Below are 18,279 nucleotides of genomic sequence, written 5' to 3' on the forward strand. Positions count from 1 at the left end.
TACCTGTGTAATATTATTATTAATAGTCAAAGAGTGGGTTAGTGGTATTCTGAGGTTGTTTTACCTGTGTAATATCATTATTAATAGTCAAAGAGTTTGCTGGTGAATCATATCCCTTGCAGCGTTTACCTCGTCAAAAAATCAAATGTTATTGTTGATGTATATTCTGTTTATAAAAAAATAAACAAATCATCTTGACTATTTTTTTCCATTGCTATCGATAGTGTCATAATTATAAGTGTTAGGTTTTACTATCGTCCAATCTTCTAAGATGATGTGGTATAGGTACATATTTGAGTCGATGAAATAGCAGCATTACAGTAGTTTCTTAGCAGTACAATTCACACGAACACGGAAATGTAACGGTAAAATTATGATAGATTATACAAATGTATTGCTTTACATTATGTTATTATTAGTGGATATGGTTCATATACAGAACAATGTACCACCCCAACAGTAAACATGACTGCTATATAATACATATAATAGAATATAAAGACAAAATGTTTGCCTTTATATTTCGGTACTTTTTATTTGTACTAAGTGTTGACATGAACAGCACTCAAAACCTGATATATCTTATATGTAAACATCTTGACATTGTTTTTTTTTTTTTTTTTTTTTTAGAAAAATAGCTTTTGAATAATTCAATTTTAATACGATGAAATAAGTAAATTGCATATTCACGCAATTTGTTTCCATTCCTGTCGATCCTGTATGCAGCAATTTAATTCTAAAAGTATTCTTGATTTATCTATATATTTTGTCGATTTGTTTATGAAGTATTTATAATCTTGGTTACATACATAAGGTATATTCAATTCAATTACAAAACAATTTTTAACTCTTTTTAAAGAATTTAACTGATAATACTGAAATATGAGGAGTGTACCGAGAATAATATCCACTTTAAATATCTTTCAGGAAATATGCTAATACACATGTATAAATGAATGTATACATCCCTTTAGCAATTTCATATCATCATTATGAACAAAGACTAAAATCATTTTAGTATTCGGCATTTGTAAGGGAAATAACTCGTCTAAACCTATCGCAGTTTCATGTTACTTGAGGAATTAAACGAGATGGTGTTTATCTCCGTCAAACATTGGTCTGGTGTTTTGCATTTATAATTAATCATGAGTGGTTTTCCCCCTGTATTCTCGAGAGAACCTTTATCCTCAGAATCAAACATAATTCTATACTGAAGTTGAATGTATATGTTAGAATTCAACAATAAATCAAATTTAAAGTTTACCAAAAGAACCTAATTTAAACCTGATGAATCTTTAAGGTCGAATGCGTCGTAAAATTACCAAGCGGGAACATGTTTTCCTAGTAGTTGTATTTCGTTCTTTCACTTCTCATTCAGAGTTTGACTAGAATCTCGATAAAAGTATCTGAGCAGTAAGAATTGGCTTTGTCTTAAAACCAAATAATTATCTCTAAAAGGCAAAGTTCATGGCGTCCTCACACCTTATTACAAGAAAAAAATATCTGACGTAAGTCAAAGATGTAATAACACAAAATTAGTCAACATATTGCTTTCAATTTTGACAGATTCATTTGTATGGAATCATAAATGTTAATACAGATTTTATGATTTTAGTTATGGTGTCTGACATTTATAAGGGAGGTAAGCCATACCTACCTAAATACGATAAAAGTCTGAGATAATTGGTGTTATGTACGTTACATACATGTACAGTATACAACTATGTTTTACTTCGTACCTCATCCGTACATAAATGATTTCATTTCTGAATATTTTAATTGAAATAAGAACACAAAACTGGCATTTTTCTGAACACAGTATTAGGCTGTTGGATTGGTGTTAGTTGACACGTACGTAAAATATATATTATATGCCTTTTTTTCAAAGGGCCGTGATGATCGAGATGTACCGGTGTTCCGTATTCAACCACCGTCGCTATATATGACAAAGTTTTAAATCACGATGGTCAGTTTCAAGATACTCTATATACAATATATTGATATATATATATACATAAGTAAAAAAGAACCATGTCCATGTGATGGTTTCCATATACATAAAAAGAAAACACAACTATAAAACAGTTTTTTCCGCCCTAGCTCTTTCTCGGCTCATGCCGGTCTTCAGGGGTTTGAATTCTTTTGAAAAAGAAAAAGTTTGAATTCAAACCCTGAAGACCGGCATGAGCCGAGAAAGCGCTAGGGCGGAAAAAACTGTTTTATAGTTGTATGTATACATATATATTTAATTTTTGATTGATTTGTACTCCTTCGTTTCATCGAGCTTTCTGTCTATTCTACATACAATAATGTAGTAGTCATACAACAGCAAAAATAACATCCACTAAACGCTTATATGCTGAAAGCTTTCGTTCGCTTTCAAACAAAAAATTCGTTTAAAGTTTAACTTGTTTCAAATGACTTTTTAAGAGCCGTTACATTTACTCTAAATCCATTTAATCAAGCCCTGTTTAACCAATACCACTTTAAGTTCAGTCTCACATGTAATAGTAGTGCCAATATATATATATACCACTTAATTCAAGACTCACATGTAAATAACAATTCTCCATCAGAAAGGTTAAGATTTTCTCTATTTCCCAGAATGCTCTTCTAACGAAAAAATCGAAATATGTACCTCAAATAAAACATGTTGGTCTCTGATTTTTCACAACAATAAGCGTCGGGACGTGAGTCAAATTTATTTTGTAAGTTAAGCTAAATGAGTTAAACAATGGTTTCCTTTCGACCATTTATTTTCGAGAATGTGCAGCCAGAGATAAACCAAGAATAATCAGAAAAGCGATAAAAAAGTTGTGAAACATAACTCGACCGAATATCTTTTTATTTCAATTTTAATGAAAAAATTAACAAACATGGAAACAACAAGATTCTAATAAAATATTATAAATTAAGCCAGATTGAGATTCGAAAACTTGAGTGTCACAAAACAAATAAATAGTTTGTTTGGAAAACGTGAAAACGACTACATAGAGTATGTATACATTTATGCTCATAATTTAATATTTATATCGAATAAGCCAGCACACTTAATATATAGATCTTTTATATGATCGACTTTAATGTGAGCGAGAGATCTTCATGCACATTTGTATTAACAATAAACCAAACGAAATATTTTCTAAAACATTGAATCCTAATGTGAACATGAAGAGTTACTATATTCTAAATTATTTTTACCTATTGTATACTTAGATTTGAATAGTATAGTGCGTGATTTGCGTCGATATTTTAGGCTTGTATTAGATAGTTTTATAAGATTTTGGGAGTTAAATTAACATAAAAAACAATACGTGTTTCATTTTGTTTTTATTTCATAATTGTAGTTTTTAAAATTTGTCATTTAAATATGCTCCACCGCCGACAGAGCATAAATGATGTTAATCATTTGAACAATAATTGGTGTTTAATCGTGCATATATATATTAACCAAAAAATAATATAAAATAATTCATTTCGGCTTTGGTGCATGCGCAATCAGTACTTTATTCCATATAGGATATAGTGTCAAGGAATTTTTTCGGGATGCAATTAATTATTTTTCATATTTTTAATTTGTAGTAAAATTATAAGCTCAAACTTTTCAATGGTGGGAATGGTGTAAATTAAGTAACTTTTGTAACTGGAGAAAAATACTAAATCGTCTACTCCTGTTTTTTTTATAATGAAAAAATACCATTTGTCAGCGGTGGAGCATCTTTAAAAAGAAAATAATTCGTGTTCACTTCCCGCGTAAGTAGTCGAATATCAGTGGTATTAGGTTACCGATAATGAAATGGGGTTTCGAGCGTTAACTGTGATTACATAGGGTCCTGATTACCGACAGGTAATGGTTACCAATAGCGTGTTCGGGAGGTAATTCGATATTTAAGTCCTTTTATCTAAGACTTTACAGTCTGTCAGTACAAACGAGCACAGTGTTGTAATACACGACCAACAAAGCAGTTAATATATACTGGAAGTATATCGATTAATCATGTTTGCTTCATTCAACTTTCCTATTTTATTTTAATGCATCTCTATATTACAACCATGTATTGGAATAATGAAAATCGATTAATTAACACTTAATCGATTACATTATTAACGAAATTAGCAAAAGGTCATTTTTACAATAACAACAAAATTTAATTTGAACCAGATGAAACAATACGTAGAATTCATGAAACCTTATATAGAAGTTTGCCAATAAGTAATTTGTTAATGTAGAATCTACAATGTATTTCCTGTATGACATTGATTATGTAAGGGAACTAACTCGTGCACACCTAGTCGGAAGAAGTCGGATATCATTGGTGTCCACGTTTACTTTTATCAAATTGGATTGTAATAACCGACGCCTAAGGATATTCATATTCTACCATTGGCGATGTTGAAGATTATTTTGAGAACCGCGATGGAATTGGTTTGGCTTGTTTTGTTCGTAAGGCTTCGAGTTACCCTTAGAACACGTTAATGATGCTCAAACAATAAAATAATGCAAAAACAAGAATTATAAATAAATAAATAAAAAAGTACAAAAACAAAATACCATAAAATCCCATATCAAAATAGCTAGGTTCTATTAAACATATTATGCCATTTGATTTAAAGAAAATATTTATGGCATTTGGAATAATTGATTATTCTCATGTTATTCGATTTTCTGAAATTCCAAAGTAAAACCTATTAATAAAATTATTTATTAATTAAGGTTTCAGTAAAGAAGGTTCTCAAATTAAGATTTTGTCATTGGCCTTTGTAAAGATTTCTTAAGAAGAAGTTAATATCATAATGTGGGTTATAAAGAGATAATGAAGAAACTGGGTCCTGATTTCTCGAAACAAAAAGGTGGTCCGAAACAGAAAGAAAACTATTTTGTTATTTAAGTAAAATTAGTAAACAAAATGTGCTTTTTAATTGCGTAACACAATTACAGTTAATGTTTAAAGTTTAATATGAAATAGATACCGAAATTTATCCAAAATTTATATAACAATAATGTAATAGCGTTGCAAATTTCTCTTCTTGGTGATCAAAAATGACCAAATGGTGTTTCAATACATCTTCAACAAGTTGTTTTGCTACATTTGATGTGTTTCTTGGGCAACTAAAGATAACATTTTGCACTGAAAATTCTTGCACAAGAAAGCCGAAATGTCTTTGTTACTGCTATTCTGCACCCTCCGCGTCCGTAGATCCAGGCAGATTGCCGTTGGCACCGTTTGGCGTTTCCAAACATTGTTGATACTGGGGTTGTGCCTGCTGATATGATGGAGGGTATAAGACATGAGCGGGAACTGCTTGTAACCGCTGCTGTGGAACTGGTATATAACGTTGTAGTTGTATCTGATCCGCATTGTGCCTGTCTAATGGACACTTCGTCTTGGATTTGTATTTGCAGTAGACGATGGTCAAGGATGTGATGATCCCAATACATACCACCACTATCAGGACAATACCAACAGTCTTCCAGATGTTTGTCTCTTTAAAAAAGTATAAAAAAGACATAATTGATGTAATATCGAATATTTGCGTATAAATCAACCATCTTACAAAATTACGTCTTAAAACAAGAATATTGCCTTTTTATACAGCATTTGATATTGGTGTTTATTTTACTGTAATCTAACTAAACAAAACATTCTACATACTGGTAATGCTACTTACAAGTGCCCAGGATATCAATAAGATTGTTTTCATGGTTTTAGGCCTTCCAGCTAATTGATATGGACTTGCTAGTTTAAAAAAAATGTAAAACAGGTATTTTATAGGTCATTCAATGCTATTGTCAAAAGACATTAGATGAAATATAACACGGACGCAACAAATACCTTCTTCGTTCGGAACCTGGATATATTTTAATTTGAATCCTTTTTCTTCGCTCACATGGTTACTCCTAAAGAGCACGTACATGGATCGACCTGAACTTGAAAGTGACAGATCGTCGTGGCGGCTACAGAATTTCCCCAGAGAATCCGCTGCACTACTTGTTCCTAATTTAGGAAAATATTTTACAAAGTTGTTAAAAATACATATCAGTAACATCATTAATATATTGCTAACGAAAAGCATATTTTCCAATGTCTTTTCAGCATAGTTTGTAACTTAATTGCCGAATGGCGTTGGGTATAAATATGAGTTCGGACACGTTTCGGTCAATTTTACGCTGTCCTTTTAATTTACCGCGATCTTACTCCTTTGCGTATATTTCACTTTTCAATATATGTTGCTTGCAATATTACAAACGCGTACGTGATCTATAGATTCTGAATCTGTTTTCATTTTTATTCTGATGGTATGTTGATGTTTCAGAGCTATATATAACTGTTTTTAAAATTTTATGGTCTGTGACCTTTTAGTCATTGAGAAAGCATGTTATTCATACAAGATAACCTCTCAATACACATTTCATTTTAACTTACCATCATAAACTGGTAACCAATCGTAACCGTAGTAGTCGCAACATGTCGGACATGGCAGATGTATGTCCGTCTCAATCATGACTGATACTTTGTAATTGTCATCAGCAGTAACGATGGACCAAGTCTCAAACATATTACTGAAACATTGAATTAGAAACGTTTATTTATCTCACTGAATCACTAAATTTGGAGAATCATCTAAAAATATTATTCAGAGTGTTTCGACGTTAAATGTTAATTCAAAATAGACTTTTTACTGAAAACTATGTAACGGTGATATTTACGACACCAGATTTATGACACCATAACATTTCATTTGAAATAGATTCGAATAACATCAATCTTAAAAGAAATATGGAAATGTAAATAAATACAATTAATAAGTACAAAACAAAGGGAATGCAAAAATATAAAAAAACTTAATGTTAAAAGCGAACATAGCAAATATTAAAAAATGTAAAAGAAAAAGAAAAAAAGGGAAAAAAAAAACAAGAAAAAATAAAACGTTGAAAAAATTATTTCGATTTTGGATTTTTGAACGTGCATACAATACATGTTAATACCTTGGATAATTCGTCCCGAAACTATAACCAGGAGTTTCGACGTATTGTTGATAATCTTTCGCTATTAGTCTTTTGCCCTCGCAAAATGTATTCCATGTACCTTCATGAAAATTTAGAAGAAAACAAAAGATAATGAAAAAAATAATGTCAATATTCATTTTCTCGCATTACATTATACCTCTTTATAGTCTTCATTTCCCTACTTTATTGCGTATAAGCATCATACAAACGTAATAATTGCTTCATATATAACAGTCAACAAATATTTTGGTTTCAACATAGTCATTCACTATTGACAAGTTATCTGTTCATAAAAAACAATATTTGCCAGATCGCATGCTGGCTGATTTATGAATCATTATGGGTTTGGTCAGTCTAAATGTGTTTGAAGTATGATACATGTTGAAAATCCTTATTTTTTTTATTATATTTGTTTACGTTAACGAAGGCACACATACCGAACAGTTCCATCAACAATAGACTCACATATATAAGGTTATGCATGGTCTCTGAAATAGAAGATTAAGAGTCATTCGCATAGTAATACCTTTACAGTGTAACGCAGGATCAATGATATACACATTTAAACAATGTAAAGAAACAGAACAATCAAGCCAAATAAATGTAGAATTACAAAGACATTGGCTACAGCGATTGCGTTTTTACTTACTCTAATTCACATTCACTTTGACGTGGTCTAACCTAAAAACTACTTTTGAATAATCACTGTTCATTAATCAATCTTTTATGGTCTATGATTATCATTACATGCCGAAGTAAAAGAAAACCATTTTACTCACCTTATAAATGTTTTAAGATCAACTGTCAAACGTTACACTGGATGTCACTTCAGTAACACATGGACAATATTCGAACTACAAAGTGGAAATGTTGGAAACATCCCAAAATCATACAAGGTGTATTTAAAATATATCGGTTTGATTACAGTATGGAACAGGTATAATTTGACCAATGATGTATGTCGTTATATTGAACTGTTTTACAGTGTCGTATGATATACAACGCTGTCTTATGCACATGAATTCGACTATGGTAGGTATGATACTTGGTATGATATGATCCATACACAGAAAGAGCTACATTAAAGCTGTCACTTTACTTTTGAAACGTACAAGCGTAATTACGAGACACATCGAATGTAACTTACAATCGTAATTACGAGATACATCGAATGTAACTTACCAGGGTAATTATGAGATACATCAATGTAACACACGAATGTAACTTACAAGCGTAATTACGAGATAATCAAATGTAACACAAGCGTAATAAGTAAACACAGCGAATTAGATAACTATACAAGCGTAATTACGAAAGACATAGAATGTAACTTACAAACGTGGTTACAAGATCATCGAAAATTTAACACAAGCATAATTACGAGATACATCGATTGTAATTTACAAGCGTAATTACAAGATACATCGAATGTAACAAAAGCATAATTACGAGATACATGTGTAATTATGAAAGACATCGCCTTTAAGAAGAGTAATTACGAAACACATATATTGTAACTTACATGCGTAATTACGAGATACATCGAATGTAACTTACAAGCGTAATTACGAGATACATCAAATGTAATACAAGCGTAATAACGAAATACATCGATTGTAAATGACAAGTGTAATTATGAAAGATGTCGCAGGTAACTTACAAGCGTAATTACGAAATACACCTATTGTAACTTATAAGCGTATTTATGAGATACATCGATTGTAACTTACAAGCGTAATTACGAGATAATTCAAATGTAACTTACAATCGTAATTACGAGATACATCAATTGTAATACAAGCGTAATAACGAGATACATTGATTGTGAATGACAAGTGTAATTATGAAAGACATCGAATGTAACTTATAAGCGTAAATACGAATATTTCGATTGTAACTTACAGGCGAAATTACGAAAGACATCAAATGTAACTTACAATTGTAATTACGAGACACATCAAATGTAACTAAAAAGTATAATTACGAGATACATCAAATGTAATACAAACGTAATGACGAGATACATCAATTGTAACTTACAAGCGTAATTACGAAAGACATTGAATGTTTCTTACAAGCGTAATTATGTAAGACATCAAATATAACTTACAAAAGTAGTTACGAGATACATCGAATTTAACACAAGCATAATCACGAGATACATCGAATATAACACAAGTGTAAATACGGGATACATCGATTGTAAATGACAGGCGTAATTACGAGATACATCAAATGTAAGTTACAATCGTTATTACGAGATACACCGAATGTACCTTACAAGCGTAATTACGGAAGACATCGAATGTAACTTGCAAGCGTAATTACGAGAGACATTGAATGTAAATTACAAGCGTAATTACGAGAAACATCGAATGTAACTTACAAGCGAAATTGCGAAATGCATCGAGTGTATGTAACACAAGCGTAATAACGAGATACATCGATTGCAAAATTACAAGCGTAATTACGAGATACATCGATAGTAACTTTCAAACGTAATTGCAAAAGACATCGAATGTAACTTACAAGCCTCATTACGAGATACATCGAATACGAATTCAGATGTTTCGTGAATAAGTATAACGTCGCAATTACAAAATGTAAGTATTATTAAGAATTTTCAATCATGAATTTTTCAAATATGTTTAGGTTAACATGATTCAACTATTAGAGAAGAGACATTGCAGTGTTTTTCAGTACTATCTAGAAGGCAGACCGAGATAGAGCTCCCTTTTGTAACGAAAAAAACCCACAACAAAGCAGACTTTAATTTAATTTTCGTAAAGACGGTAATCATAAATTTGTAATTCTTTAATTGTTCAATCATCTGTATTGCATTATATATCAATCTCAAATGTAAATAACGAATACATATATCTTAAGACTTCAAAATATATAAGTTTGTTAAGAATATTTTTTCATGACGCTCTAAAAACATTTCAAAATCATATCCAATCAAGTTCACGGCCTTTTGATTGGACGATTGTATTGATAATATGCAGGAAGTTTGATGTAGTGACCATGCCAAATATTGTCATACTAGTGATCCGCTACTATGTATGCAGTGAGGCATAAATAGTGCGTCCCTATGCATTTAACGTTATGTGTTAGACATAAAGAGGTATTGATACCACAATAGCCGAGTTTATTCCTCATTGTTTTTCATGTCTTCGATTATCTTCTCATTTTTGCTATAAAATACGTCTCTCTAAAAATATGAAAAAGGAAAAGAAATACAATATTGTTATTGGCCTATACCAAGATAACGCATCTTTCTTAGACGTTTGGGTGTGAAGGGATGTACATATATGTGGGGACAAGTACCTTTGGATATCGGCATATCTAGAGATTCAGTATCTTTGAAGTTGACGTTTTTTGGCCAACGCAATATGTGTGCTACAAACCAAATTGAATTATCAAAATGTCAATTTAAGTTTTAATAAATCTGTGTTCCTAAAACATATCGTAGAATGAAACGATACAAATGTAAAAAAAATAATTATTATCATTATGATGAAACGAGTAAAGGAATAAATGCGCAAAAGAAAGAAATCATTTAGCTTATCCAAATCTATTTATCAACTTGACGAAGTTCAGACTAAAAATGCCAATAACATAACAACAGATAGCTTCAGCAGCCGGACTTTTAGTTATTATTGAAACTAGCATTGTTTATATTTTTGATTTTATCTTGCAACTGCCCCACATACTGATGGAAAACTACTGCCTGATAAACTTGTCAATACGATCATGTGAATTTGTTCTACATCTGACTGAATATTTTCTAACTTGACCCCGAACTTTACCCTTTCTGTGGATGAAGCGCCATTCAGTTCCGCTAAAAGGTAATGTCACATTATCCGGACGACGTCATGTTTACGATATCGAAAATATCGTATGGTGGTGTCGTTTTTTTGGCTCATGGCAAAGTTGTGTATTGTAAAGTAGTTCTTTGATAGGTAATTATTGTTTTTGAGTATTTTCATATTGTTTCAGTGATATAACACACTGCATATAATTATCGGTACTTTTTGGGAATGCGCTTATATATCCCACGGTAGTAAAAAAGAGTACACTCTCATTCGGTTTAGTAAATTAGTCTTTTCATCCGCATCAACGAAACGTCTCGGTTCGAGCGAAAAGAAGTAAATAACTGGCAATTGCTTTCGTTTAATGTTATAGTGGTTGCAGGATAAATAGAATACATGGTTAGTATCTTACCATACTCTTTTTATTTTGGTGCTCGACACGGAAAGCCAATATGACTTGGCAAAGCCCCGTCAACTTGGCTTTCCTAAGTCTCCCACCAAAATAAACATTTTATTGTAAGATACTAAACATGTATTCTGTATTTATCATCAGCTTATTATCAAATTCGTTAATGCATAGCACGTCCAACACGAAAAAATGTAACATCGTGTGGGACATTTCACAGCATTGTGTTCACTATATACACGTAAGTATAAACGCATAAACATATGTATATTTATCAAAAGCAGGAACAAAGAACACACACTACCGGGAAGTTCATAAGGATTGGTTAAACGTATGGCGCAGCGATGTGGAAATATTAAGCTCGGTATCTTCCACTCAAAGGTTTCAATGTCATCACCGAACTGATGGAAGACTTGATATCAAGTAAAACAATTGGACTTGAACCTAAATATGCGACGTTATAATGAGAGAATAAATGTTGCCAATACATTATTGTATTTCTTCTGTCATTATACAATACCATAACGACAGCATACGTCATTATCAACAGTACATTGGAAATGTATGTACATGAACGAATATAACTTAACACCTCCCTCTTCCTCGTTAAAAAGGACATTCGACGCAGGACAAATATTGAAGAAAAAGTATGGTGATATTTACCATCTTTTCTCTGTAAAATGCAAAACACATTGATAAACTATGGCGTTATGGATCGTTGTCGGTCATTTAAATACGCGAAGACAAATTTAGTAACCTACAGTTTCTTTGAAATGATGCGGGCTATATCTAAAGAAATAGAATATCAAGGGTACTCCTAGATTGAAAAAGGAGAAATAGATATAGCCGAAAGAAAACAACCCTTCACATTGATTGATACTCGTGTCGTATGAAAACCTATCTTTTAGATATATGTGTTATACATGTCTTTCTTATGTCTTTCTTGCTATTCAATAACATTTATTTATATTTATCAAGTTTGTTCCATAAAATAGAATGAAAGCAAGATTAAGACATAACGCAATCTTATGGCTGTTGTGCCATGAAAACAAGAATTTCAGTTATCAAATGAGAAAAATACAGCCAACTTCGAAAATAAGAAAAAGTCGTAAACAACGAAATTTAATGTCCTGTATTTCAACAATATATATCTTGTGTATTGTTATACTGAAAAAACGAAGTCTGAAATAACAAAGTCTGAAATAGCAAATTAACTGAAACAACGAAGTCTGAAATAACGGATTAACTGAAACAAAGAAGTCTGAAATAACGGATTAACTGAAACAACAAAGTTTAAAATAGCAAATTAACTGAAAACAACGAAGCCTGAAATAACGCATTAACTGAAACAACGAAGTCTGGAATAACGCATTAACTGAAAGAACAAAGTTAATTTTCAGTCCCCGTCTACAATTGTACCTGTAATGACGAGATAAGTTACTGTTTCCACACTTTTCTATCAAAACAAAACTTCTACGCATGGTGTTTATTCGACAACGTTTCAGTGCGTTTGAATAGGTCACTAGTGAAACGTACTCATGCATGCACATGCATGTAAGTAAATCCTTTATGTATTAAATAGGGTCTAATTATTCCACATACAACTTGTGATTTACAAAAATGTAGGAAGTAGTGAATATCTCGGTGTCTTTTTCTACTCGAACTCTGGTAGATACTAATAATTTGATTAAAGGAAAAAGCATCTAATTGAATGACTGCATCAAGGTATTAACAGCATCAAACATATATAGGCATGTATTGGTAATAAACTCGTGATATATTTAGAAATCGTTATTCATGATTGTTTTTAAACTCAGTGATATTGATGACCATGTAATTAAAATGTCTGAATTATTATGCTTTCAAAGACTATTTTCTTTGTTAAATACACTTAATGTGTATTTAATAATATCTCAAAACCATATTTGGCACCACACCGATGCTAAATGCGATTGAATAAAAAAAATAAAGAAAGTTACAATGATTTTATTTCAAAACAACCACAAAACTAAAACAATATATATCATAAAACAAAAATTCATGAAATTAATTATCAATAATCACACTACAGTTTAGTATCTCTATGCGAAACGTCACCATATATACATGAAGTTTTATGCATTGTGACGTCATTGAAAATGGTTACCTAAATTGAAAGTTCGTACGTCGGAGAAGAAAACGCAATACTTTAAACAAATATTTCTTATAACTAATATGATATTAGGTAAAACAATGTCTTATATGCTGGTAAATATAAAGATACACTCTTGATATTGTTAATAATGCAGATGTTATTCTGGACATATTGTAATTATTTGTATGAAGCTTTGAATATTCAAGACAATATAAAATGAAAATATAATATGCAAGTGATTTCACGCTTTTACTGCCCTAATACATCAAATACTTTTTGTCCAATATGAAAATGTATTCATGTAGGTTTTTCGTATCCAGGTACACGTACAACAGAGTTATGTTCCATTTCACAAGGAAACGATTGTTCTTTGATGTTTTCGGACGTTGTGTGGTATATATATTCTTTGATAATTGTTCAACCTAACCTAATCTTTTCTCAAATGTTCTGTTGATAGTTTCCAGTAACAAAATGAAGCATTAGCGGTGGCTGATTCTGTACAGGGACTGCTTGAAGACGCTGTTGAGATACCGGCGTCATCCAAACATTTGGTTGTTCCGGACTCTGGTTGTTTATGCGGATTGGGGTCACATGATCATTCGATTTGCATTTACAGTATATGAAGATTATCAGACAAATCGCAGCAATACTGATATAACTACTATCAACAGAATACTGACGATCTTCCAGGCGTCTACATCTGTAAAAACAAAATAATAGGTATACAAACACAAAACAATGTGATATGGTTTTACATGTACTACGATGCATTGTGATGCATTCGTACAAGCTTTAACCCAAGTTCATTTGATGTTTTATATACCGAGGAATAGTATACTCATTGCTATACATTATATATCTAAATATAGAGTAATTTCATATTAAAGCATATCAGGCGTAATTTGCATCTCTAAGCTATTATAAGCAGCTATATTATGAAAAAAAGTTTTATTTCTTTTACGTTTAAAGCCATAATTCAAATTCAGTATTAATATATTTTCACTCACCTTCCTTCTCTTTAGGAATCTGTTTGTAAGTCAGTTTGAATCCTCTATTACAGTCATCGTGGTCATCACTTATAAACACCACATACATATTTCGGACAAGCTTTAACCCAAGTTCATTTGATGTTTTATATACCGAGGAATAGTATACTCATTGCTATACATTATATATCTAAATATAGAGTAATCTCATCTTAAAGCATATCGGGTGCAATTTGCATCCCTAAGCTATTATAAGCAGCTATATTATGGAAAAAAAGTTCTATTTCTTTTACGTTGAAAGCAATAATTCAAATTCAGTATTAATATATTTTCACTCACCTTCCTTCTCTTTAGGAATCTGTTTGTAAGTCAGTTTGAATCCTCTATTACAGTCATCGTGGTCATTACTTATAAACACCACATACATATTTCGGCCAGAGCTTGAAAGTACATTTTCTTTAGACTTTCCACAAAATCCTCCAAGGTATGTTGCTGCGGTAGTTTTCCCTGATTTGGGATGAAGAAATATCACACAAAATGTTGTATTTTTTCCTCATAAACAGGCATCACAGTAAGTATAAGTTCAGATGATAAGCGTGAAATGACAGATTTGTATGTGTCTAAATAAATACTGGAAACATGAATTTACTCATTATAATCATGATTTGATTTGAGAACATTATACATTGATAAACAACATTTTGCTCGAACAGTACAGCGGGTGAATTTTATTTAGGTTTATTTTCGCTTAATTCGCAGTTTTCAAAATAACAGTGAGCTCAAATCACCCGCAAAATATATAGAATTCCATTACTGTTATGCAAAAGTTCTAACATTGCATACAGATGAAGCGATATACCGCGAAATAAAAACCCTACGAATATGTTTCTTGACGAAATCGCGAAATATGCGTCCTTCAAATTTGAAGCGCTATACATTATAACAAAGGCAATTTTAGAAAATTTAGATGCCATAATTCAGTGCTAAGGGCACTCAATTTCAAGGTAACTATTTCGGAACAAATCTCATTAACATAATCAATTTCATTCTCATTTAATAAATATATGAGAAAAACACGAAGAAAAATAATAGCTTACCATCGTATATATTAAGTTTGTCATAACACCATCCATGCCGATACTCAATATCCATATCGAATTCTATTTCTATGGTGCTGTCCCCTTCATCTTCTGTTTCAATTGACCACGTCTGATACATATTGCTACATGTAGAAAATCAAATACCAATACATTAAATTAATATATTAACATTTAAAGACGGGTTTTCGTGTATTCAGATTCATTTTCAATCTTCATATATGTTGCAGCTTTTTTATGCAGAAGTTTGTATAAGCTTTGCGCTAACACTCTTAATAATACAGTTTATAAACAAATTTAGTGTTTTTTCTACGCCCGAAACGTATACTAACACATGACCTGAAATACACATGTAGGTGAATTTGTAAAATGATACCAAAAATTCTGCAAACCCAAGCAAGAACATATTTTCATTTTTTTCCGTAATCATGTCAACGACTGATTTAATTTAAGAGTAAGAGATGATGAAGCGAGATACCTGCTATCATGTATATTAGATAACTGCCTTTGTAATATTTATTAGAGAGGGTTGTTTTTATTATCTCTGAAACTTTTAAGAACTTCTTCCAGGACAGGCCTCTCACATATTTAGATGTACAGGCTTGACCCTTTGTCCATATTATTTGCGTTAGCAGGTAGGTAACGAAATATTCTAAAACAAAACCACCATTCGAAGTTATGGAAATGGCAGAAGAGGAAATAAAATTATCATTATATAAGGTCATATTTATTCGATAAGGAAGAAGTGAGGTTTTACTTTGAATACCAGCGACCGCTGCTATATCCAGGTAACTCGGTAGTCTGTGATGTGTCAGTAGCTGTCAGTCTTATACCATCACAGACCATTATACCTGTCAATAGACGTCAAAGTTCAATGTAGGTTGAATTAATAAAACAAGAATATTTATCAGTATACATAGATTCATTTGTACAACTTAAACAAGAGGAGAAATAAATCGGAGGGTTTATAATCGTTTTGTGTCTCATCGATGACATTCACGATGCCATTTTATTATAGTATTAAGTGTAACCATTGCTATGGTAACATAATTATGTAATTAATATATCATGTTATGCATTCAAGAAGTAATTGATAAAATTCTTATAAATTCAACTTGAAAAATCCATATAGAAACATCATCCAGATTGGTATTGAAAACGAACCAGAAACAGTCAAACTGTTTGTTAGCCTTTCCTGTGGATTCAATGTATCTAATTAATAGAGTTAATACATACCAAAAAGTCCAGTAAGCAAAGCCCACAGTATCTTGGATGGAGACATTATCATATATCTGCAATAGAAATACGTTTTGAGTGACTCTTTAATATGAACTATTTGAAAATAATAAAGGAACACATAAAAAATCAATACCATTTACTATTTTTGTACTTTAGACAAAAAGAGAATGAATTTTGTTTTCAGAACATCAAAGCTCTTCATGGACGTCATTTACTAATAGGAGTTAAATCAAGTACCTTTAGTCCCTACGCCCCTTGGAAATCTCAAACATTTGTTTCCTACCGTTAATAGTATTGCCCGTACCCAATATTTAAGGAATAAATTTTTATTTTGTTGAGGTTATGAAGGTATAATGATAATGGAGCCCGGGTAAATTTTATGTTACCCGACTTATACTTACAGTTTTTCGCGTAAATGAATAATGAATATTCTCGCAGCAGTTGCATATTTTTTTTTTATTAAAATACCAATATTTTTTTTTCTTTTACGTCATCGTCAACGAATTCAATGGAACAGCTGATTGGAATCGAGTCATTCATATGTTTCCACCAAAAGTGGTATCATGACCTCACGTTGCTACGCCATCGACTATTCCCGTAACAATAGAATAGCCGCGCGTGTTGTGCTATCATTATACGCTGATAATGAGATGGTACTAGAACGCATGGTTAATGAGTTCATGTCAGTGCAAACTGTAAATACATCGTCTATAACCCTATCCCAATGCAACCAGTGTCATTTGTAATAATGGTCATTGAAAGCACTAAAAATATAATTTGTTTAGGAGTTTAAAAGTCAATACGTATAAAAGGCCGATAGCCTGTCGAACCAGTTGCCAATATTCGAAATAACGCATTTATTCTAATGTTAATGAAGAATTTTTTGCCATTCGAGCCATCATTCACATGTAAAATATCTGTCAAAATGCCGTCCGTACACAAATGAACAACAACAAATATAAATCATTTTTTAAATTGAAATAAATTGTTACTGGCAATTCGACTTCCTGTTCCAAGTCTGTGCTGGGAGTCAAGCTCCGGTCGGTCAGTTGAAAAAGGAATGCCTGCATTACCCAACCATCAGGTGTATACAAATTTATGTTAAAACAAACGGAATACATATTTGGTACAATGCAATTTGAATGCGAAAAAAAAAAGAAAAAAAAAAGAAACTGGAAGTTAATAAATTAAATTACACGTGTTGAGGAAAATGAATTCATATGACATTCAAATGTTTCCAAATCTTAAAAAAAAACTAACATAACTACACTTGTATTTCACTTACCTTGATCGAAGAGAGATGGATTTCTTTTGCAGAAAATACTGCTTAAGTGTTACAACTATAATTTATTATGGTATATATAACCTCAGTTTTGGAAACTATTCAAACGGTAAGCACAACCCATTAATGTGTCAATCAATCGGACAATGTCTTACTACGAACAATTATAATAACAGTTCTTCTGTCTATCAATCATCAATACCTTTACTAACCGAATAAAATACATCAAAATGGTTTATACAATTTTACATGTTATTTTCATAATTTTGTAATTTGTATTTAGGAAATAATCAAGTAATATATTGTAGTCCGCC

The 18,279-nt window shown here is 31.5% G+C and overlaps 1 protein-coding gene across 1 annotated transcript; it reads right to left on the bottom strand.

The window, feature by feature from the left end:
• Nucleotides 1-4,643: 4,643 nt before the first annotated feature.
• On the bottom strand, nucleotides 4,644-18,275 carry LOC138327161 (exoskeleton protein RP43-like). Its single transcript, XM_069273149.1, has 10 exons — nucleotides 16,681-18,275; nucleotides 16,202-16,295; nucleotides 15,445-15,569; nucleotides 14,687-14,854; nucleotides 14,369-14,372; nucleotides 13,803-14,061; nucleotides 6,989-7,149; nucleotides 6,426-6,562; nucleotides 5,835-5,996; nucleotides 4,644-5,486 (listed from the first exon to the last, which is right to left on the bottom strand). Exons 1-10 carry the CDS (start codon nucleotides 16,817-16,819, stop codon nucleotides 5,173-5,175), a joined length of 1,563 nt encoding a protein of 520 aa, XP_069129250.1. The 5' UTR covers nucleotides 16,820-18,275; the 3' UTR covers nucleotides 4,644-5,172.
• Between the last annotated feature and the right edge of the window lie 4 nt (nucleotides 18,276-18,279).

The sequence above is a fragment of the Argopecten irradians genome, chromosome 7, assembly GCF_041381155.1.
Source record: "Argopecten irradians isolate NY chromosome 7, Ai_NY, whole genome shotgun sequence".
In the NCBI taxonomy this organism is placed as follows: domain Eukaryota; kingdom Metazoa; phylum Mollusca; class Bivalvia; order Pectinida; family Pectinidae; genus Argopecten; species Argopecten irradians.

Coding starts and splice junctions, on each gene's coding strand:
- LOC138327161 (XM_069273149.1), bottom strand. CDS start 16,819: ATGGTATTGATTTTTTATGTGTTCCTTTATTATTTTCAAATAGTTCAT. Junction 14,855..15,444: donor CAAACTTAATATATACGATG/GTAAGCTATTAT, acceptor ATCCCAAATCAG/GGAAAACTACCGCAGCAACA. Junction 7,150..13,802: donor GAAACTATCAACAGAACATT/TGAGAAAAGATT, acceptor ATGTAATGCGAG/AAAATGAATATTGACATTAT.